The 23,137-nt window shown below is 49.2% G+C and overlaps 1 protein-coding gene across 3 annotated transcripts in view; it reads right to left on the bottom strand.

Moving 5' to 3' along the window:
* Positions 1-19,148, bottom strand: part of LOC101943319 (potassium voltage-gated channel subfamily A member 3) — a 34,548-nt gene extending 15,400 nt beyond the window's left edge. For 2 of the 3 annotated variants that reach the window (XM_065592371.1, XM_005280511.4), the window contains exon 1: positions 15,472-19,148. In XM_065592371.1, coding sequence (XP_065448443.1) covers positions 17,267-19,021 — 1,755 coding nt within the window. In that variant the 5' untranslated portion in view covers positions 19,022-19,148 and the 3' untranslated portion in view covers positions 15,472-17,266. Of the gene's footprint in view, positions 1-4,393; positions 4,818-15,471 lie in introns of all 3 variants that reach the window. The other variant, XM_042848947.2, reaches the window with a different exon arrangement.
* Between the last annotated feature and the right edge of the window lie 3,989 nt (positions 19,149-23,137).

Raw genomic sequence — 23,137 nt, forward strand, 5'->3', positions numbered from 1 at the left:
TTGTGTGTGTGTCTAATTCAAAGAATCTCAGCCCTTCCCCGTGCTAGGCAAATAATTCACTCTCAGGTGGAAGCCAACTGTGCTAAATTTCAGCTCCAAAGAAATGTTTGTTCTGAAGTTATAAAGAGACTGATTAAAAAGGCCAATGAACAAGACACAGAACTAGATATAATGAGTCTCCATAAACCAAACAGGAAGCATCTGTTCTCTGTGGAGCTGGGGACAAAACCTGAGCCCTGCATGAAGCTACCGTAAGTACGTTTTGCTGAGTGGGCACCACAGGTCAACATCAAAACCAGAGCCCTATCTTGAAGCAAGGGACTAAGGGGAGGGAGTTTATCCCCCACTCCCCTGCAAGCTGGGGGTTGTTCAAGACTGAAATAGAAGAGGTGAAAAAAGAAAACCCCTTGTGGTCGTGGGGTAAAGGAGCACTCTCCCCACCATCTAAAAATGATTCCAACCATCCCTCCTGGTCCTGGGGTCTGCAGAAAGAGAACCCCGGGGCCTTTGGTATCAAAAGCTGCTTGCCGAGGCATGGTCACTATCTGCATCCAGTGCCAGGAGAGGCTCACAGCCTAACATAACCAGGTGCAGGTTCTGCTCATAGCCGGGTTTAAATCGTGACTGTCCAGGCTCAGTAAAGTCTGGGGTTTTCAGAAACTGCCATTACAGGGGTTCTCGGGACAAACTTTTTGGTGGCCTCAGAGTGCAGCCACCAACTCTTGCTGGTGGCCGCTCTCTCACGTTTTCCTTAAATACTTAATTAGCTTTAGGGAAAACAAATAAATATGCACATATACATGTCCAAATCATTGTAATTCATTTACTGCTAGCTAGTAAGTCTGTTGTGAAAAGGGATATTAACAAACATACAAGTATCACTTTTCACAGCAGACTTACTCAGCCCTAGGGTTACCATATTTCAACAAGCAAAAAAGAGGACGGGAGGAGCCCCGCCCTAGCCCCGCCCCTGCCCCTCCCACTTCCCGCCCCCCCCAGAACCCCCAACCCTCCCCCCGTTCCTTGTCCCCTGACTGCCCCCTCCTGGGACCCCTGCCCCTAACTGCCCCCCGGGACTCCACTCCCTATCTAAGCCTCCTTGCCTCTTGTCCCCTGACTGCCCCAACCCTTATCCACACCCCCACCCCCAGACAGACCCCTGGGACTCCCACGCCCCATCCAACCACTCCCCACCCCCTGACAGCCCCCCCCAGAACTCCCAACCCATCTAAACCCCTCTGCTCCCTGTCCCCTGACTGCTCCGATCCCTCTCCCCACTCCTGCCCCCTGACAGCTCCCCCCCAGAACTCCCAGCCCCCTACCCCCCGCTCCTTGTCCCCTGACTGCCCCCTCCTGGGACCCCTGCTCCTAACTGCCCTCCAAAACCCCACCCCCTACCTAAGACTCCCTGTTCCTTGTTCCCTAACTGCCCCCTCCTAAGCCCCCCCAACTGCCCCCCAGGACCCTACCCCCTACCTGTACCCTGACTGCCCAAAACTTTCTCCACTCCCCTCCAAAAGCCCCCTCCCCCCCCGTTTCTTGACTGCCCCCTCCAGAACCTCCCTGGCCCCCTTACCCTGCTGCTCAGAACAGGGTGTTGGTCTCTGTGCGAGCCGGACACATGGCTGAGCTCCCCAGCACAACAAAACCCGGTCCCTGGCCCTGCACAGGGTTGCCGGAGCGGGCTGCAGGAGGAGGAGCTGCCGGCCGGCTCAGAATGCAGGGAGGGGGGGGCGGGAGGAGGAAGCTGCTCCGGAGTCCAGCCCGGGACTTTCCTGCAGCCCTCCCAGCCGCTCGCTCCGCTCTGCCGGAGGAGGGGGGAAATCCCGGACATTGTGAGTGCTTTACAAATTCCCCCGGACGCTATTTTTAGCACACAAAAGGAGGACATGTCCGGGTAAATCCGGACGAATGGTAACCCTACTCAGCCCTGGCAAGCCTGGGGACAAATTAAGCCCTGGGGGAGGGCCAGGGGAGATGGAGGTGGGGGCTGGGGGAGGCAACAAGGGCTGGAGCCTGAAGCCTTGTGACCAGAGCCCAAAGTCCGTGGCCGGAGGATGAGGCCCGAGGATGGAGCCTGAAGCTATGTGGCCGGACCCTTGGGCCTGCTGCCATGCAGCCAGCACCCAGGACTGGAGCCCAAAGCTCTCCAGCGAGAGCCTGCCACAGCTGGAGCCCAAAGCCCTGAGCCCCACCACCCCTGGAAAGGTGGGGAACTCACTGGCTGCCTGCTCCTACAGCCTTATGCCCCAGGTGACTCCAGAGTGGGGCAAGGCCCAACCCCTGCTGGTGGCCCCAGCAACCAACACCAAGGCGGTGCATCCAGGAGCAACGGGGAGGAAGCACCACTTTGCCCTTCCCACCCCATCTCCCTACTCTTGCAGGGATTGGGGAACCCAGCTGAGCGAATGAGCAATGATCCAAACTGCAGCTAGGCAGGAGTAAGGCATGGGTGAGGAAGGATCGTTGACTTATTTACTGTCTGTTTGGTGCCTTCAAATAACGCTGCCTTTCTCGGGATTACTCAGATTTAGAACTACAGATGAGAGCAATACTGGCTGGAAAGTTTAGTCCTATTGAAAGCAGAGCAAGAAGATAAAATCCAATGCCTGATTCAGGTCAATCTGAAATGGGATTTGCTTTCCTGTACAGGACAGGAGCCAAATTCATCCCATTGACTTCATTTAGACTCATTCAATTAAAAATGAAAAGGGTGAGGGAGGAGATGATTATGAAAGCCAGAGGGGATTTTTTTTTAAAGCAGAATGCTTAGCAATCTGTGACTCGAGGCCTTATTCAAAAACACCTAAAGTTCAAGGACTATGCGTTGGCATACACGACACGTACGAGGCGTTAAAAAGCATTTCCTTCCATAGCGTGTTGTGCCAGGCACACAACGCCAAGCTAGCTTCCTTTCACACCTTTCAGTACAGATTATATTTCAAAGTGAATTGAGCATTGTCGAGAGATGCCAGCTTGACAGCCTCGAAGATGTGTACGCTAGTTTCAAGTTAGGGATGGACAAAGTTGTTTTGTCTCATTGCAAACCCGCTCCAGTCCTGTGGGTTTGGGAACTTAACTTGAGCTCAAATGCTAGGTTTGAGCTCTGTTTTGGAGAGAGAATGATAAAAGAAGTGCGGGGGGGGGGGAAATTAGGATGAAAATTTGATATAGACACTTCAGAAATGAGAGAGAAATGGAGCAAAGGCTGGAGGAGGAAAAGCAAACACAGAGACACAGAGGAGGAAATGAGCAGGGAAAACGAGAGAGAGAAATTCTAATGAAAACAGATACGTTGGGCTAGATCCTCAGCTGGTGTAAACTAGTATAACTCCGCTGGATGTCACGGGAGCTACTCCAAAGTACAGCAGTGAGGATCTGGTTGAGTGAGCTAAAATCTGCCCTGTTGCATCCCTGTCAACTTGAATGGAACTGCACGAATAATTTGGCCCAGTTTAACCCCAGTGCCGTCAACAAGTCAAAGCACTCGCCACGGCCTAGCTTTTCTCGGTGTGCAGGGAGTTTGGGAGCAGTTCTTCTGTACCTAATACAAAGCACAGGCTCCCTTTCAGCTAGGAAAATATTTTTGAATGAATTTCCCTTGTGATGAAAAACGAACATAAGAATGGTCATACTGGGTCAGACCAAAGGTCCATCTAGCCCAATATCCTGTCTTCCGACAGTGGCCAGTGCCAGGTACCCCAGGGGGAATGAACAGAACAGGTAATCATCAAGTGATCCATCCCCTGTTGCTCATTCCCGGCTTCTGGCAAACTAAACATACGTTTAAATTACAGGGGAGGAAAAAAGGTTCATGAACCTTAAATCAGCTTTGCAAATACCCTCAAAGAATAGGCAAGTTTCATAAAAGCTCCAGCTTCCATGTGGTTCACCCACCTGTAGGTTTAAAGTAAATAATAATAATACAGTGCTCAGGGTCACTGATGGCCATATGTGGGCGGGGAAGGACTGTCCCCACAGGTCATATTGGCAGTGACCCTGGGTTTTTTTTCACCTTCCTTTACAGCATGTGGGTGCGGGTCACTTGCCAAATTATCTGGGTATTTCCCACTTAACCAGTTCCCTGCCACTGCAGGGCCTTGGGCACTGGTGCACCTCAGTCCCTCCTGTTCTCTGCCTGTGACACATAAATAGTTTATTCTCCTGTGGGCTGTAATACTTGGTCTAACTTTGATTATTGGGTTTAGTGTGCAGGTGCTGGGGCAGGAGGTCAGGCCAGATGATCTGGTGGTCCCTTCTGTCCTTAAACTCTATAATTCATATATTTTGCTTTTCATCTGTAGCTCTCAAAGCACCTTACAAAGATGGTCAGTATCATTATCCCCCTCTTGCATATAGGGAAATTGAGGCACAGAGATGGGATGTGACTTACCCAAGGTCAGCAAGCAGGCCAGTGTCACAGAAAATAGAATCGAAATGTCCTGAGTCCCAATCCAGTGCTCTGTCCACTGAACCATACTATGGCAATAACCCTGGGCCTTGTTCTGCTCCTGGTTGTTCATCTGAATAGCAGCAAATACATTGCCTTGTTTAATTTCTATTCTCTAATTCTGCTGAATGGTACAGCCCCTAGGGGGTCCAGTCACTAAATCTGCCTGAATCCTTTGCGGGCTCTTTGTTACACTCTTCTGGGTCCCGACTCTGAACCTGACTGTATGTGGATGCGCTGCTCCATGGAGCCCCACTCTCATACACAGTCAGCTGCAGAACGGGGCTTTCACATCCATCCATCCATCAACGCTGATTGAATTTGTTCCCTTCTTCCTAAATGACAGTCAAAACTTCCGGTGTTCAATCTGTTGAGAGATTAGAACCATGAGCTGGCTCACTAATGATCAATCCATTATATATTCATAATTATCAGCTTAAAGGGTTCAGTCTGAAGCACACTGTTTTAGCTTGTGTTTCAGTCCTTTGAAAAATGGCATTTGGGGAAATCAGCAGAGATTTTGTTCAAACTCTATCTGGTCCAGTAAGCGATTCGATAACTCTCCACTATGGGGTTTCTTGCACTTCCTCTGCAGCACTTGGTTCTGGCCACTGTCAGAGATAATACTACATGAGCTCCTGCTCTGATCTGGTCTGACAACTCCTAACACTTGTGTCTGTTTTGCCCAAATCAAGCAGATGCACTTGTATTGTTTTGTATTCACAAAAAAATCCCAAATCTGTATAAAATCCTTAATACCAAATATTAATTTACAGACAAACATCAGGTGCACTAAATGTAGAAACAACGAGGAGTCCTTGTGGCACCTTAGAGACTAACAAATTTATTTGGGCATAAGCTTTCGTGGGCTAAAACTCACTTCATCAGATGCATGGAGTGGAAAATACAGTAGAGAGGTATAAATACACAGCACATGAAAAGATGGGAGTTGCCTTACCAAGTGGGGGGTCAGTGTTAGCATATGCCCAAATAACTTTGTTAGTCTCAAACGTGCCCCAAGGACTCCTCATTGTTTTTGCTAATACAGACTAACACAGCTACCACTCTGAAACCTAAATGTAGGACTACAGCATACCCCCATGTTGATCAATATAAACAGACACACACACACACATCTCTGCATACACTGTCCATGTGCAGACTCATAGAAAAAACATTGAAAAAATGTCTGAATGGCAGTGCCTTCCGAAAAATGATCTATTTAAAAAAATCAACCATATATATCAAGCTTTGTGCATTTCAGTTTGTTTGGACTTTAGTTTATGAATGTAGTCATCTCACCAGGATTACTCAGACTGTGACCTGGGATGAAAGCAGTAGTGGGTGAGAAACTTAGCCACACTGAACCAGACTGACAAGCTAAAACTTGCTTCATCTCAGTCTATATATATATTTTTATATGAAGATATTTATTCCTATCTCATAGAACTAGAAGGAACCCTGAAAGGTCATGGAGTCCAGCCCCCTGTCTTCACTAGCAGGACAAATTACTGATTTTGCACCAGATTCCTAAGTGGCCCCCTCAAGGATGAACTCACAACCCTGGATTGAGCAGGCCAATGCACAAACCACCGAGCTATCCCTCCCCCACACCAGTTTTAATTTACTTGATCATGTCTCAATTCATTTTTTAAAAAGGGGGGGGGCGCGCAGGGGGAGAATGATGGAGCCCCAAGGGGATTTTCATGCAGGAATGTTTATCAATGTGTTACTGCAGGGTTTACTCAGAATGAAAATCTAAGGCCTGTGCGTTGATATATGACACACAGATGGATTCGTGAAACTTGTGGAGCTTGTAAAACAGCATTTTGCTCATAGAAGGTCTAATCAAATAGTCACCGTGGAATTAATGAGCAGTATTTTTCAGCAAAGCACTGTTGGTTGCATTTTGCCCTGTACTACCAGCCGCAGTGTTAAAATGGCTTCAATAAAAAGAACAAGCACAGGTACATATTCCTCGGCTGCAAGAGGGAATGTTTTCTTAATGGGCATATGATGAATATGCTGTTCACGTAGATGATGTGAGCGTATTTCCGTTCTCCCTGTTCAGTAAGCATAGTACAAAATGTGAAATCTGGATACGTCTACTGTGACCCATCCCGAAAGAGTGGAACGGTTGCAAAAAGGAGAGCAAAGAGCAGCTACTTAGAGTCCATGGATTCAGGGCCAAATTCTGGTCTCAGATACACCTATAACTGAGTAGCTCTGTTGACTTGAGTAGTGTCTGCAGGCTTACACTGGTATAATTGAGAGCGATGGAATGTAGCCTGCAGTATGTAATGTATGTGTATGGAGTGCATTCTCTCCCTGCTTCAGCCCCTTTGGGCCACAAAACTTAGGGTTACCATATTTTGAGTGTCCAAAAAGAGGACACTCCACGGGGCCCCGGCCCAGCCCCGCCCCCGCCCCAACTCCACCCCTTCCCCAAAGTCCCCGCCCCAACTCTGCCCCCTCCCCTGCTTCCCGCGAACATTTGATTCGTGGGAAGCCTGAAGCAGGCAGCAGGTAAGCTGGGGTGGGGTGGGGTGGGGGGAGGAGGCGCGGCCCAGTCTGCCCCCCCCCGCCCCCCGCCCCAACCGAGCGGCTCCCTCCGGCGGCCGGCCCCGGCCCCTGCATCTCCAGCCTGGCTCGGCTCGGGCCCTGGGGTGCCGGCCCCAGGCCGGCCCCCGGCCCAGCGCCCCGGCCCCCAGCCCAGCACTCCCGGCCCCAGCCCAGCACCGCCGGCCCCAGCCCTAGCCCAGCACCGCTGGCCCCGGCCCCCGGGCCAGCACGCCCAGCCCGGCCCAGCACCCAGCGGCACCGGCCCCTCCCTAATTTCCCGGACATGTTCGGCTTTTTGGGATTTCCCCCCGGACGGGGATTTGAGGCCCAAAAAGCCGGACATGTCTGGGAAAATCCGGACGTATGGTAACCCTAACAAAACTACCTGATCTCCTCCAGCAGGAAAGGCATCAGTGGTTTCTACACGACCCCTTTACTCCCATACAGCCCCTGGTGCAGCGGGTGTGCCAGGGAAGGAAGGGAGCACAGCCAGACCACTCTTGCAGTCCCTGGCTGATGGACAGCTGATTGGGAGCCATAACCAGCTGGTGTATATCAAAGCAGCCCTGAGGCTGTTCTAATCTAAACTACACCGGGGCTTGGGGCTGTGTAGAACCCGCCCGTGGATCTGGGAGCCACAGCTTGTGCTGTGAGTCTCAGGAGCCTGGCCCCTTGCATCCCAGGGAAATATCACCCCAAGGAAGGGCAGGCAAACTACCAAAACTGCCCTCCCTCACGTTTTTCTGGTGGGGGGAGGGGGCATCTTGTGTTTTGTGACCGGTGCCCTGCCAGTGTAGGCCTCCAGAGGGGCGGTTGCGGGTAGTTCCCAGTGACGCACCCTCCCCTGGTAGATTTTCTGCCCAGGCGTTCCTGCGCCTGGGTTGATGCCAGCAGAAACTATTTCTGAATACGGCACGCATTAACACACATGCCAGGGCAGGCAGGGTCAGTGCTGCTCTGTCCTCTCTCCCCATTCTCTGAACCCAGCTCCTCTACCTGCACCGTCACTGCTCTCTGCAGAAACCTCATTGCTGGGCGGCAGGATTGGGACGTCCTGCGATATCAAAATGAAATAAACCAGTCACCCCCCGCATCTCCTAAGCCCAACCATTCCTGCCTTCCTCCTGTTGATCTTCCTCCTTATGCCGCTTCCCAACGGCAATGCTATGAATTAGAATTCTTTAAATCTCGGGGAGGGGAGAGGGTTTAAACAAAAACCAAGCTTTTGAGCCCATGTCCGCAGACAGAAACCGACAGCCGTAGCAATATTCAGCTATATGGCATGAAGGAGGGTGTCCATCTGCGTGTGGAGGAATGCATTGCAAGCTTCCGATCTCATCCGGACAAGTGAGGTGTCAATCAAATTCTATTAGGCTGCGGATGCTCATGCCATCAGAAGAATTTGGTTGAGAGCCAGATCCCCAGAAGGTATAAATCAAGCTCCATTCAAGTCAATGGAGCTACACCGATACACGCCAGCTCAGGATCTGGCCCTATAATTTGTAAGGAATTTTAACTGGTTACAGGACGCAACTGATTTAAGAGGGAGGGCAGAGGGTAAAGAGGGAAAAGATGCTGTGCAGCTGATTTCACTTTGATGCATGCATTTGCAACGTTAGGTATATTGGGGTAAAGATGTCAAAAATCCACGGTGTAGGTTGTCTCAGTCCCCAATACCCTGAGTAATGAGCTAGTCTTCCTTGAAACAGAAAGGGGAAGCGTGCCACCAACACCTTCCCCATAAAACTCCTGCTGTGGTTGGAGATCAAGGAACAGGTCAGGGAGCGCTCACAACCAGCTTCCCCATGAGAGCTGAACCAATTCTTGTTTTTTCAGGTCTGTGGCTGGACTGACAGCTCCAGGGAGAGGAGGGGAGAGGTGAGTTTTGTTTGATTAGAAACAAAACCGATTTTTTTTTTCCTCCGCAAAACAAAAAACCACAACCACTTCGGTTGGGTGAAACGAAATGCGTTCAACAGTGGTTCAAAACAACGTTTTCTTTTGAAAATCTAGTTTTGAAAGGGAATGTCAAAACAAATCATTGACATTTCTGAGTTGGTTTTCCAATTGTTTTCGATGAATTTGCAAAGAGTGTTGGTGCATTTTTTCAGTGAATTTCATATTTGGCAAAAAAATAAAAAGTCACCCAGCTCTATTCCTCGGAAATAGCTCTGCAGCTGCCCCTGGGATTATGCGCCACCTTATGTGTATCTTGTTTTCAGATTAATTTGGTATTAATAATCATGCTAACTTTATTTAAGGGATTCAAGCAAAAATAATCATCTCACTAGAGATTTCAAGGCCTGTAATCATCTAGTCCAGTGGTCTCCAAGCTTTTTTACGCCCAAGATCACTTTTTGAATCCAAGGGCAACCCAGGATCTACCCCGCCCCTACCCCAAGGCCCTGCCCCACTCACTTCATCTCCCCCCCCCCCCCGCATTGCTTGCACTCCCCCACCCTCACTTGCTTTCACTGGGCTGGGGCAGGGGCTTGGCGTTCGGGAGAGAGTGCGGGCTCTGGGCCGAGGGGTTCGCAATGTGAGAGAGGGCTCTGGGTTGAGCCTGGAGCAGGGCGTTGGGGTGCAGGTGGGGATGAGGGGTGCAAGCTCTAGGAGGGAGTTTGGGTACAAGAGGGGGCTCCGGGCTGTGGCAGAGTGTTGGGGTGCAGGAGGGGGTACAGGGTGCTGGCTCCGGGAGGGGGGTCAGGGTGGGGCTTGGGGTGCAGGAGCAGGTTCGGGGTGCAGGAGTGGGTATGGGATACTGGCTCCCGGTCAGCGGCGGGCACAGCGAGGTTAAGTCAGGCTCCCTGCCTACTCCGGCCCCACACCGCTCCCAGAAGAGGTCAACATGCCCCTGCGGCACCTGGGGTAGGCGGGAGGCACGTGGCTCCGCATGCTGCGCCTCTCTGCAAGCACCGCCTCTGGAGCTCTCCCGGCCAATGGGAGCTGTGAGGGCGGCACTTGCAGGCAGGAACAGCACGCGGAAGGAGACCCCTGCCCCCACGCTCCCGGGGCCGCAGGGCTGCGCTGGCCGCTTCCGGGAGCGGCGTGGGACTGGGATAGGGAGTCTGCCTTAGCAGCAGCCCCACTGCACTACCAGAGATAACGATTGACTGGGAGATCCTCTAGGATCGACCAGTCAATCGTGATCGACCGGTTGGGGACTGCTGATCTAGTCTAACCTCCTATATAACATGGCCACAGAACTTCCCCAAAATAATTCCTAGAGCAGATCTTTTTTGGGGGGGAGGGCAAATACACTCCTGATTTAAAAATTGGTTCAGACCAATTTCCCCACCTCCACTGAACAAACCCACCAGTCCAAATTTAATTCCTAAAAAACTTCTCGACTAACTGGTATTCCAGACGGGCTATTTTCTTTTCACGGGTTCACACAAGCAAAAGCTACCCAACTACGTTATTGTGTATTTATTTGTGCATCTGACACACAGGCTCGCCACCAAAGAGTCTGCCCATCAAAGCCAAGACAGACAATCCCAACCTACAGCTGTTTCCAAGGTAACCACTGCCTAGGAAATAAGCAGGACACAGCGGAAAGAATTTAAAATAAACCAACAGCCCTCATTGTTTTACTTTAAAATTTCTCACTTTAAAAACTCTTTAAATTAGAAAAATGAGTCTAAAATACTGCAACAGAAATACAATGGCCCAGATTCTCAGCAGCACCCAGCAAACTGCTTGCAGCTCCTGAGGGCCAGGATAGGTTCTAGGCTCACTCAGTCTCCAGCTGGGACATCACTGACGTACAGCAGCACCCCACACCCCGTCCTCTTGGGTACATCCTTAATATGCCCCCTTTACTGGGGCACAAAAACCAGCTCTCTCTGCACTATACTTAGGGAATGTCCAGAAGGCCAGATCTGACGCCTTTATGGTCCCATAGTGTGGGAAAGAATCTGGCGCAATACCAAATGGATAGTAATATATTTGTATTTTCCTTCTTACTGGCTCTCATGACGGGAAGGAGTACGTAATTTACCAGAGGCTGTGCCTTGCATGTAGTAGCATGTTCCAGCAGATACTCACTGGAACATGCTACTACATGCAGTGGGACTCAGGAAACCTCGGTACTATTCCTGGCTCTGCCACTGCCCTGCTAGGTGAACCAGTGAGAGTCACCGCCTCGCTCCATGTCTCAGTTTGCCCATCTGTAAACTGGGAAGAATAATACTGACCTCCTTTGTAGAGCATTTTGAGATCTACTGGTGAAAAGTGCTATGTCGGAGCTCGGTATTATTAAAACGATTTCCCAGGGAGAAATTTTACCTCTTCTGGAGGAAGCTGACCGGCTATGCATTCCAGGCCTGACTGACACACGCACACACGGGGTTATGCAGTGTTGTTCTTATAATCAATTATTTGTATTGGGATTGTGCCCAATGGGCCTAAATCAAGATCTACTGTGCGAGGACCTGTATAAACATATAGAGAGAGCCCCTGCTCCAAAGAACTTACAATAGAAAAAGACAGAAGTAGGTACAAGGTAGAGCCCTCAGGAGGATGCCAGGCACAAGACATGTCAGAGAAAAAGCTGTGGAACTCTTTTGTTTCCGATTTGTTGCCAAAACTTAGTTGTATATCTGTTGGGTGGGGCACTTGAGTTTGAAGAGAGGGAGAGGAAGGAATTCTGGGAGGAAGACAGGAGGGTGGGTAAAGGGAGAAGGAACTTGAGGACGAGGGCAGCGAAATGTGGAAAAGAGAAAGAGACCATCTCAGATTTCCCATAGGGGAACAGCATTACTAATTCAGTGTTACCTTCTGGACCAGTACTTGGTGTCTTCATGAAATATTTAGCAGTCATGGCAATGACCCTACACAGAATGAGACCGTTGCTCACCCCTCCCTCGGGGATTGGCTAATTAAGGGTACTGCTTTGGAGAGAATCAAAGGATCTGCCGGTTCAGCCACTGTGGCACTGGAGTCTTAAGATAATTACTTGAAACCTCAACTTGTCCCTGATCAGAATAGATGGGAGCCTTGCTAGATTCAGCCCCTTTCCTCCTCCTGCAAGGATCCTGGATACCTGGTAAGAAGAATTCACCAGGGCCACCAGGTATCAAAAAGGCCCTTGCTGTGAAGGCTGGAATCTGCTGTTTGTGGTACCCATTGCATGCCATCCTAGAGGAAATTTAGGGCATGTCTACACTAGAACTGGAAGGTGTAAAGTGAAGCTCCCTTAAGAGCCCTTATCAGTGGTTGCAGTCCCCCCACACACACACTTGCACCCCATCTTGGTAGCAGACTCCCTCTGATATGCAGCCCAGGGACAATTTACCATGTGGAAAGGACTTCTAAATTCCTCTGTATCATTGATACATTCTCTCCGTGATGGGACCTGCACACGGAGGTCACCAGAAAAGTTCCCGTTGACTTCAGTGTGCATTGGATCACACCCTTCTTTATGGGGTCTAGGAAATAAGCAGCATACAAGTGCAATGAAACCAAAAGAATTTGGGAAGGCCAAGAATTATAATGGCTCATTAATGTCCTGAAGATAAGTGGTGGCCCTGCATGAACTCTGAATTTGAAGAAAGAAAAAAAAAAAAGTATTTGGGAGACCAGGTCTGTGAAAGCCCAGACAACCACGCCACAATGGGTTACAAATAGCAAGGAGGCACAGGCGGGAACGGTCTATTTCTATTCTGTCCTCTCTGTCCTTCAACGCAGGGAGTGAATGTCACCCCTGCTGCCAGATGAGAGATGTGAAAGACAGGGATGCAGCAAGAAAGCACAGAAGCCAGAAAATTCAGTTACGGGTCCCACCGCAATGGTAACCATGCCATTAGGCACATGCATTTTATAGTATCAGAGGGGTAGCCGTGTTAGTCTGAATCTGTAAAAAGCAACAGAGGGTCCTGTGGCACCTTTAAGACTAACAGAAGTATTGGGAGCAACAATACTAACAAAAGTATCGATGCTCCCAATACTTCTGTTAGTCTTTAAGGTGCCACAGGACCCTCTGTTGCTTTATGTATTTTATAGCCACTCAAGTTAACATCATGTAGAGCAATCAAAAGTACTACCGATGAGCCAAGTTACAGCTGCTTCAGAAATCCTAGCTTTGAACTGCTTGACGTCTGTACACATACAATGTCAACCGGGAAGTTTTATTAATGTTTCCTCCGTTAAATATAATGGTGTATAACACTAGACAACCCCTGCTAGGGAAGGTTTGTCCATAAACTGCTAGACAATTTACCTGCAGCAGAAGAGATAATACTAATCTTCTAACACTGCCCCTTCTAAGCATGTTAAAAACATTCTAGTCCGACGTGCTGCAAAGTGCTGATCTTTATCTCAAAAATGACTGTCAGAGTCCTGAGAGATCCACTAGGCACATGGCAAGATGGGAGATAAAATGCATTACAGAGCGCTAGCAGGCTGCAGAGAGAACAGTCCTTCATCACTGGGAGCAACAGTCTCCCCGATCTCTACAGGAAAGGTCTCGAGATTTTCCGTCTGGAAAAGCTAATGAAAGCGTAACCTTCAGACTGCACAACTGTGCAGAGATACGGTACCTGATACTGACCAAGCTAAACTCACTGCTATGAAGTGGAGACAAGAGCAGGAAGCCAGCGATGGAATTTCCACTTTTCCCCATTCTCCTCCCACCTCTCTGCTTTCAATATTTTGTCTACACGGTTTACATTTGTAAAGAAGAGAGCAGCAGCGATTTTTGGTGGCTGTCAGACATGCTTTGTCAGCTGTACCATATGCTATATTTGGGGAATGGGCTCTTTTATTGCAGCCTATTCACTGGATTTTTTTTTCAAGCTCTCTTATGGACATCACCTTTTTTGGACAAAAACATAATTTTTTCCAATTATTTGGTCACCTTCCCGCCCCCCCTCCCTAAATGTGGTAAGAAGTGGTCGTGCAAATCCAAAATTATTAGTTACACCTCACTGCACATTATATGCACACAGGTGTGCTTTTTTTTTTTTAAATGATTCCAAAGTGCCATATTTGGGCTTATAAGATGTCTCCCCCACATATCCAAACATGTTGACACTAGAAGAATTCAAACACAGAATTCATCAGGAAATCTATTGTGCTCTGAGTGGAAGTCAAGCGGACAGTATTTCCACTGTTTCCCACTGTAATCCAGGTGAATAAAATCTTTAATTGTGATTAACATTTCAAAAACACGTCCAAAAAAGTCTTATATCCTCAATAGAAAATGAGGAACACTGAATGTTCTCCCTCTGTGAGAAAATTTGCATATGGTTTTATCAAAGTGAGGATTTGCTGTCTTTGAAATCACACTTAAGTACAGGTACACAAATGTAAAAGGCATGTTAAGGAGTTATATAGACAACTGATGGACAAACAACTTGTGCTTGGACGAATGACAAAAGTGTTCATGAAAGTATGGAAAGAAAAATATGGAGGATCAAATTTCTGTATATCATCCTCCCACCCCTAAAACAAAACTGGCAAGAAAGGGGCACTCACATCTATCTAGCTACAACTATAGCTCCCCTCACCATAATATCTGACCATTGCATAATCATTAATTGACCAGATTCTGAGCTGCTATAAACTGATGGAGCTCTAGTGAATTTATGTCAATTTACACTAGCTGATCTGGCCTAATGAATTTTCTCAAAGGTTTTATTAATTGAAAGAGGGGAGAGCTAAAAAGAAGATGGAGGCAAAGGGGTACATTTAAATAAGATCAGAACAGAATATCACATATAAATCATGAGTGAAATCCTTGCTCCTCTGAAGTCAATGGTGAAACTCTGTTGAGTTCAATAGAGCCAAGAATTTTATAAAGAATAAAACCATATTATAAATTTAAGAAAACTCTGAGCTTATAATTAAAATCAGATAATTATTTGCCTATAATAACCTGCCCAGTCCCATTCCTTTCTACATTATTTTGCTGTAAATAAGACTAATTCCTCCAATTCAGCAAAACACTTAAGCATGTGCTTAAACCCATCCATATTCAGCAAAGCCCTTACCTTCAATGGGACTTAAGTGCATCTTAATCAGGCCCTTACTGCTGACACCAAGGTTGCATCTTTACAGGGAGGAATGGGTTGTCATTGGATTTTCTTTTTAAAAGGGATCTGAGACCAAGTGAACTAAACCATTGTGAAAATTGTAATTTTAGCATAATATTGGTGAACAAAGCCACAAACTGTATTGATGCTTCGCTGCAGAATGAGTATGTTTAGTGCTATTTAAACTAAATACATATTATTGAAACCAAATGATATGAAAAATCAAAATTAAATAAGACCATACAGTTAGCTGGAGGGAAAAAAGTCAGGGGACTCTTATGGAAAAGATTATTGCACTTTAGCTCATATACATGTTCATAAAGGGAGGGCTGGATACTGTGGTTGGTACAAAAAGATGAGGTCTATATCTGAAAACACAAATGTCTTAAAATGCATAATCTGTTCTCTCCACAGCGCATAACTCACCTGTTTCTGCCTGATGTTCCGCAGCTGCTGACTTGGATGAGATGAGGCAGGCATATTTTCCCTCAGGGTTTTGGTTACTTTGCACCCCTGTACTTTATAGGCCTCTGCTTACTCCCCCTCCACACACCCCAATGTCAAAAGATTGATATCCTTTTGTGTTATAAAGTTTCCTGTCTGGTTGTTCAGTTCCATATACGCTTGAAAGTGGAATTGCTGTTTGGAGTTGGAGGGAGGTTTTTGAAAAATCTAGGTCACGTACCATCAGTTTAAGTATGGTTTATTCTGTCAGGGATGAGATCGCCTTTCTAGAACTTCTGAGCAGATGTATAGATTTGCATATAGAGAATCAATTTTCAATTTTACTGCCCAGATATTAACTTGATAGCGAGGGGAATTTGGAGGTTTGTTGCATTTATTGCCTATGAACAGGTGTTTTATTCAGCACATGTGCGCAGCAGCATTCCAGGGATGATCATCTTGCTTCTTGATTCGGTAGGTACCAGGACTTCAGGAATGTTTCAGATCTAAAGAACCATGCATCTAGGATAATAACTAGTTTCTACTCCTAAATCTCTCTGGGATTAACTCTCGGTATGTGTGTGTGCAGTTTACCAGGGCAGCGGCTTTTCCGTGGAATCACAGAAGTTGGAACCATCTGGAAGGGTTACTGTGGAAACAGCACAGGATGAAGGGGGATGGGGCGAAGGGATACCATGACAACCTTTTGGGGTTTCCCAGGAAACCAGGGTTGCTATGGAAACTGCATCACTCAGGTCCGAATTAGTAACTTCCGCTGGAAGGCGTTTGTCACTTTAATCTTCTTGTGATAGATGCAGACGCTTATCTCAGATGCACTGGAAATGGACAAAAATACCCCCCCTCTTTGTTTCTAGGCTCTTGGTAGGTTTTGTCTGAGGCTGGAGTCACTTCAAAAAGCCCATTACTGGTTTAATGGGAGCTTAACTATCCCCAATCTGCATTTGCATGATAGGATGTTCAAACGTTCAGGATGCTATTCAGTTAGTCAATTGTTAAACCTTTCCATGTGGGAAGAACATTTCCCCATACACTCCGTGCAGCCAGGAATTTTGGGTTGGATGAAACAATTCCATACAGTTGTGGGAGAAGGGAATTAGGAATAGAGAAGGGGGGCATTTTTCTGATTAAATCAAAACTGATTACACTTGGGTCTCTGAACAGATTAGAATTTCATAGATGATCTGGCTGGGGAAGAAAAGAAATCAAAGATGTGCCTATAAAGGACATATACCACACGTTCAGTATTAAGCATCATTTAACAATGTGGTAGCAGAGATGCTTTGCAAAATTAAATGGTTATTCCCTCCCCTTGCCCGCCAACAGGCTCTGCAATATAATATTTTCTTCCCTTCCAACTCACGGTTTTCAGTCCAACAAGTGCGTGTGTGCGTGATCGGAAGGGAAACCGGCTACACAGCGACTCTTTGCAAAAACGAGAAAAGAGGCCGGCTGCCCACAAAAAAACCCCACAAAGCAGCCCTGCAACGTGTTGCAGAAAAAACACCTGTTTCAACGGGGAGCGTGTTCTTCTTTTTTGTCCTCTGATCTTTCTTTCCGCAAACACCCCCATCCTCTTATCTTCTGATTATTTTGTAATCCTCTTCCTTGTTCTTTAAAAGGAATGATCTAAAAAATATAGGTGTTGGACAAGGGCGCACACAGACCAATGATGATGCATGTTCCAGACAATACTGATTACATGGTCACTTTGCATTATTATTATTATTTCAACATTTCCTCAGAGGCTTTTTTTTTTTTAAACATCAGTGAAGATCTTTTTGATGTTCACACAATTGGGATTGTTTGTAGCTGTGCAGTTGCCCGTCTTAAAGGCAGCCTGTTTGAATGCAGTGTTGTTGATGCCCCCCTCCTCTATCACCATGTACTCCGACTTGCTCAGGGTGGAATTGCTACGTGCCTTCCTCAACTCCTCCGTAGAGGAGAGGTGCTGGCAGCTCCCTACGTGCAGATATTGGGCTTGCTCCTCGCCTTCGGTCTCCCGGTGGTAGAAGTAGTTGAAATTGGAGACTATCACAGGCACGGGAAGGGCAATGGTCAACACCCCAGCAATGGCACAGAGGGACCCCACAATTTTGCCCCCAATAGTGATTGGGTGCATGTCCCCATAGCCCACCGTGGTCATGGTCACCACCGCCCACCAGAAGGCATCGGGGATGCTGCTGAAGCCTGAGGTGGGGTCATCTGCCTCTGCGAAGTAGACAGCGCTGGAGAAGAGGATGACTCCAATGAAGAGGAAGAAGATAAGCAAGCCCAGCTCCCTCATGCTGGCCTTGAGGGTCTGCCCCAGGATCTGCAGCCCTTTGGAGTGTCGTGAGAGCTTGAAAATACGAAAGACCCTGACCAGCCGAATGACCCTGAGGATGGCCAGGGACATGGCTTGCTGGCCGTTCCCCTGCCTCTCAGCCAGTTCCGTGCCCAAGGTGATGAAGTAGGGGATGATGGCCACAATATCGATGATGTTCATGATGTTCTTGGAGAAAGTGGCCTTGCTGGGGCAGGCAAAGAAGCGGACAAGCAACTCAAAAGAGAACCAGATGATGCACAGTGTCTCCACCACGAAGAAGGGGTCGGTGAAGGACGATACCATTGAGACAGCCGCGGAGGAGGAGTTGGTGAAGACATCCATCGCCAAGGGGCCGCTGCTTGTGCCAAAGGTCCCCCCCGTCCCCTCATAGTCACGATCGTCCCTGAACTCAGGCAGGGTCTCCAGGCAGAAGATGACGATAGAGATGAGGATGACAAGGACTGAGACAATGGCGATGCCTCTGGCCGGCCCGGAGCTCTCCGGGTATTCAAAGAGGAGCCACACCTGGCGCTGGAACTCCTTGTCGGGCAGGGGCCTCTGCTCCTCGCGGATGAAGCCCTCGTCCTCCCGGAACTTCTCCATAGCCTCCTCGCCCAGCTGATAGAAGCGGATCTCCTCCGAGAAGATGTCGATGGGCACATTGACCGGGCGCCGGATGCGGCCCCCAGACTGGTAGTAATAGAGGATGGCGTCGAAGCTGGGCCGGTTGCGGTCAAAAAAGTACTCGTTGCGCAGGGGGTCGAAGTAGCGCATCCGCTTGCGGGGGTCGCCCAGCAGGGTCTGGGGGAACTGGGCCAGGGTCTTGAGCTGGGTCTCGAAGCGCAGGCCCGAGATGTTGATCACCACTCGCTCGCAGCACTCGTGCTCCCCGCCACCCACCGGGTGGTGGCCGGGGGGCAGTGGGACGTGGGCCGGTGGGTGGTCGTAGCGTTCCCCTGCCAGCAGCGGGTGGGGGTGCTGGGGCTCCTCCAGCAGGGGGTCCCCCCCACCCACCACGGTCATGCCGCCCTCCTCTTCCTCTGCTTCCTCCCCCTCCTCCTGCTCGGGGCCGGGCTGGGGAGGCTCGGGGGGCGGCGGCTCCGTGTAGCCCGGGTTGTGGTGGCTGCTACTGCTGCCGCCGCCCCGCGGATGCCTGCTGGAGGAGGAGGCGGCCGGCGAGCGCAGCAGGCTCCGGTGCTCGTCCATACAGCAGAGCGGGGCAGGGCAGCGGGGGGGCGCCGCCGCCTCGCCCGGCCGGAGAGGGAGAGAGACCCGCCCGCCGCCGCTGCCGCCAGCCGCCGCTCTAGAGAGGAGCGCCGGGGCTCGGCTCAAAAAATCCGCCCCCAGCCCGGGTGCCGCCCAGCGCCAGTCACTCCGCGCCGGGGCCGCCCACAGACCGCCCCGTGCCGGGGAGGGAGCGGGGTGTTGGGCTGGGACAGCCCGCGGGACCCCAGGTGGCACCCCGGGGAGAGGTGTCCTTGCAGCCCAGCCAGAAGCCCTAGTGCTGCTCCGGAGAAGGAGCCCAGATGCCTCCCAGGTGGAGGGCATAGAAGCGTAAAGAGATGTGCATGGAGAGGGGCAGGTTGCCTCGTCCCAGGCAGGGCACAGCCCGGGGAAGGGAAAGCCTAGGGAGATGCCTGCTCCACAGAGGCAGGGCCGGCTCCAGGGTTTTGGCCGCCAAAAAAAAAAAGCCACGATCGCGATCTGCGGCAGCAATTCGGCGGGAGGTCCTTCGCTCCCAGGCGAAGTGAGGGACCCTCCGCCGAATTGCCCCCGAATACTTGGACCTGCCGCCCCTCTCCGGAGCGGCCGCCCCAAGCACCTGCTTGAGAAGCTGGTGCCTGGAGCCGGCCCTGCACAGAGGGGCTCAATCCAGGGGATGGTGAAGCTTAAGGCATGCCCATCCCAGGGGAGGCACAAAACCCTCCCGCCCAGGCCAGCGGGAGCCCACAAGGATGCTCAGGGAGATGCCCACCATGGCAGGAGGAGGAACACACCCAGCTCTTCCGGGGGAAACACTTACTGATAATATTCATTGGAGTTGGTCCGAAAACCTTAATTTTTCCTGCGAGAAATTTTGAATGCACAATTTACCCCTCCCCTCCCCGCCAATGGGGAATTTGGAGATATAACATTTTTGTTTTAAATTGACATCTGGAAATACAGTGCATTTTGTTTTGTTCTTGAGAAACACATGAAAGATTACAAAGAAATGAAAAAAGCAACAGAGAGTCCTGTGGCACCTTTAAGACTAACAGATGTATTGGAGCATAAGCTTTTGTGGGTGAATGCCCACTTCATCGGATGCATGTAATGGAAATTTCCAGGGGCAGGTATAAATATGCTGGCAAGAATCAGTCTGGAGATAAGGAGGTTAGTTCAATCAGAGAGGGTAAGGTCCTCTGCTAGCAGTTGAAGTGTGAACACCAAGGGAGGAGAAACTGCTTCTGTAGTTGGCTAGCCATTCACAGTCTTTGTTTAATCCTGATCTGATGGTGTCAAATTTGCAAATGAACTGAAGCTCAGTAGTTTCTCTTTGGAGTCTGGTCCTGAAGTTTTTTGCTGTAAGATGGCTACCTTTACATCTGCTATTGTGTGGCCAGGGAGGTTGAAGTGTTCTCCTACAGGTTTTTGTATATTGCCATTCCTGGTATCTGATTTGTGTCCATTTATCCTTTTACGTAGTGACTGTCCGGTTTGGCCAATGTACATAGCAGAGGGGCATTGCTGGCACATGATGGCATATATAACATTGGTGGACATGCAGGTGAATGAACTGGTGATGTTGTAGCTGATCTGGTTAGGTCCTGTGATGGTGGTGTTGGTGTAGATATGTGGGCAGAGTTGGAATCGAGGTTTGTTGCATGGATTGGTTCCTGAGTTAGAGTTGTAATGGTGCGGTGTGTGGTTGCTGGTGAGAATATGCTTAAGGTTGGCAGGTTGTCTTTTGGCGAGGACTGGCCTGCCTCCCAAGGTCTGTGAAAGAGAGGGATCATTGTCCAGGATGGGTTGTAGATCACTGATGATGCGTTGGAGAGGTGAAAGGCACATCTTTGTTTTGTGTCAGCATTTTGATTATTTTGTTGTTGGCTTTTATTTTTATTTAAACTGGATGAAAACAAAAGGAAATAACATTTTACATCACCACAAAATAAAAATGTTTTATTTCACTGAGAAATGTTTATTCAAATGGAAAGTCTGTGTTTCACAATTTGTTGCGGGAAAAACCAAGCTCTTTCATCAGAATGGATTTTTTTTTCCCTTGAAAAGTTTTCAGTTTTGATGAAACACGATATTTTTGGCGGGAAAACACTCTGCACAAAAAATGTTGACCAGCTTTAATAGTCACCTCTGCCCACTTGCCCACCTTAGCACACACGCTCACCAAGACGATATTCGCCACATATCTACTGCGTGAAACTTGCCCACAGCTGGGGAGCACACCCAGTGATAATTAAGTTACCCCTGGTCCAGGGGTGAAAGTAACTTAGGGGACTAACTGGTACGCAGGGCCGGGGTTCTGAGCAAGGTGTGGGGCAGGGCCTTGGGCGGAAGAGGTGGGGCCTTTAAATCCCCAGGCCCTTTCAATTGCCTGAGGGCTCTCGGCTGCCGCTGCTACCCTGGCGCTCCAGTAGCGGTTTAAAGGCCCCGGGGCTCTGGCTGCAGTAGCAGCAGCCGGGAGCCCCAGGCCCTTTAAATCGCTACTGCAGCTCCGGGGCTCCTGGCCGCCACCGCCAGCCCGGGGGGCAGCTTTCCCAGGCCAGCAATTTAAAAGGGCCCTGGGCTCCCGGCAGCAGCTGGAGCCCCTGGCCCTTTAAATCGCCACCAGAGCCCCGCTGCCGGAGCTCTGGGGTAGCAGTGGCGGCCGGGAGCCCCAGGGCTCTGGCGGTGATTTAAAGGGCCCAGAGCTCCCACCACTGCTACCACAGCCGGAGCCCCGGGCCCTTTAAATTGCTGCCACTACCCCAGGGCTCTGTCAGGGGGCTCTGGTGGCAATTTAAAGGGCCAGGGGCTCTGGCTGCTGCTAGGAGCCCAGGGCCCTTTTAAATTGTCAGCTTGGGGAAGCTTCCTCCTGCCAGTATGGTTGGCTGTGTACCGGCTCTTGCCGGTACGCTGTACTGTACTGTACCATCTTACTTTCACCTCTGCCCTGGTCCCTAAACTAGTGGGTTGTGCAACACAATGTGATGGATTTTTTCAATAAAGGCCACAAAATTCCTCTTATTCTAAGTGTCCTCATTTTCCTGAGCCTAGTGTTGTCTCCCATCCTGGGTGAATACTGGGTAGAATTCTCTGTATGTGATTCACTGCCCTTCTCGTTTTGCTACATCGGAGGAGGAGTCCAGGCCAGATCCTGACTAAATAGCAGTGCGTTCCTGGGGGAGCAGGGTACCAAGAAAATGTAGGGCACCATTGTTCTAGATTCTACACCCCATTTTCATTTATTGCTATGGTTATTTTTAAACAAAACAGCCTCCAGAAGGTAGGGGAGAAACCGATAAAAAGATCAAATATATTTATACTTAATAACGAGCTGTATAAAATACACAAATATATAAAAGGAGCCAAGCATGAGACGATAACTACAAACAAAATGACAAAAAGAGCCAATGCTGACTTATCAACAGGAAAATGTTGGCATATTGCAAACGACACCCATTAGGGGTCATCAAACTAGGGTTCCTTTTGCCACTCTCTCTGCCTTGAGACATGGAAATGCTTCCATGTCCCGTTGTAGCCTCAGCATTCTAACCCACAGCCTGATCGGCCAGTTGTTCCCTGGGACTTTATATCCATTCCAAGCAAGGCCTCCTTCCAAACTACTATGTACATCCCATGTGTTTCCTTGGTACCTAGCTGGCAGCCAGTATAACATTCTTTGTCACATGTCCATTATACTTCAGGATGGTCACCTCAGAAAATATGTGCACCTGAAGACACTCACCTGGGTGACTGTCTCAGTGGCACTCACCTGCAACTTGTGTATGCAACTAGTCAAGGCAACCGTCTGTTCCTCTCACCGTTATTCTTATCCTTCCTTCAGCTGCTCGCTAGTACCACTTACTGTGTCTCATCTTAACTTGAGGCAGGGGCTGTTCCTTACTATCCACTTGTACAACATCCAGCACAATGGGTCCCCAAGCTGACTGGCACCTCTGGGTGCTACCGTAATTAGTAATCATGTTAATAATTAATAAATAGTATCCTTCCTTCAGAGTTTCCCCATCATAGACCCAGCACAGGCAGAATCATATTCTCTCCTGCCAACCCTCAGGATTCCCCTGTGGATCTGCAATATTAGATGGTGCATGTAGTAAGATG

The sequence above is a fragment of the Chrysemys picta genome, chromosome 4 (genome assembly GCF_011386835.1).
Source record: "Chrysemys picta bellii isolate R12L10 chromosome 4, ASM1138683v2, whole genome shotgun sequence".
In the NCBI taxonomy this organism is placed as follows: domain Eukaryota; kingdom Metazoa; phylum Chordata; order Testudines; family Emydidae; genus Chrysemys; species Chrysemys picta.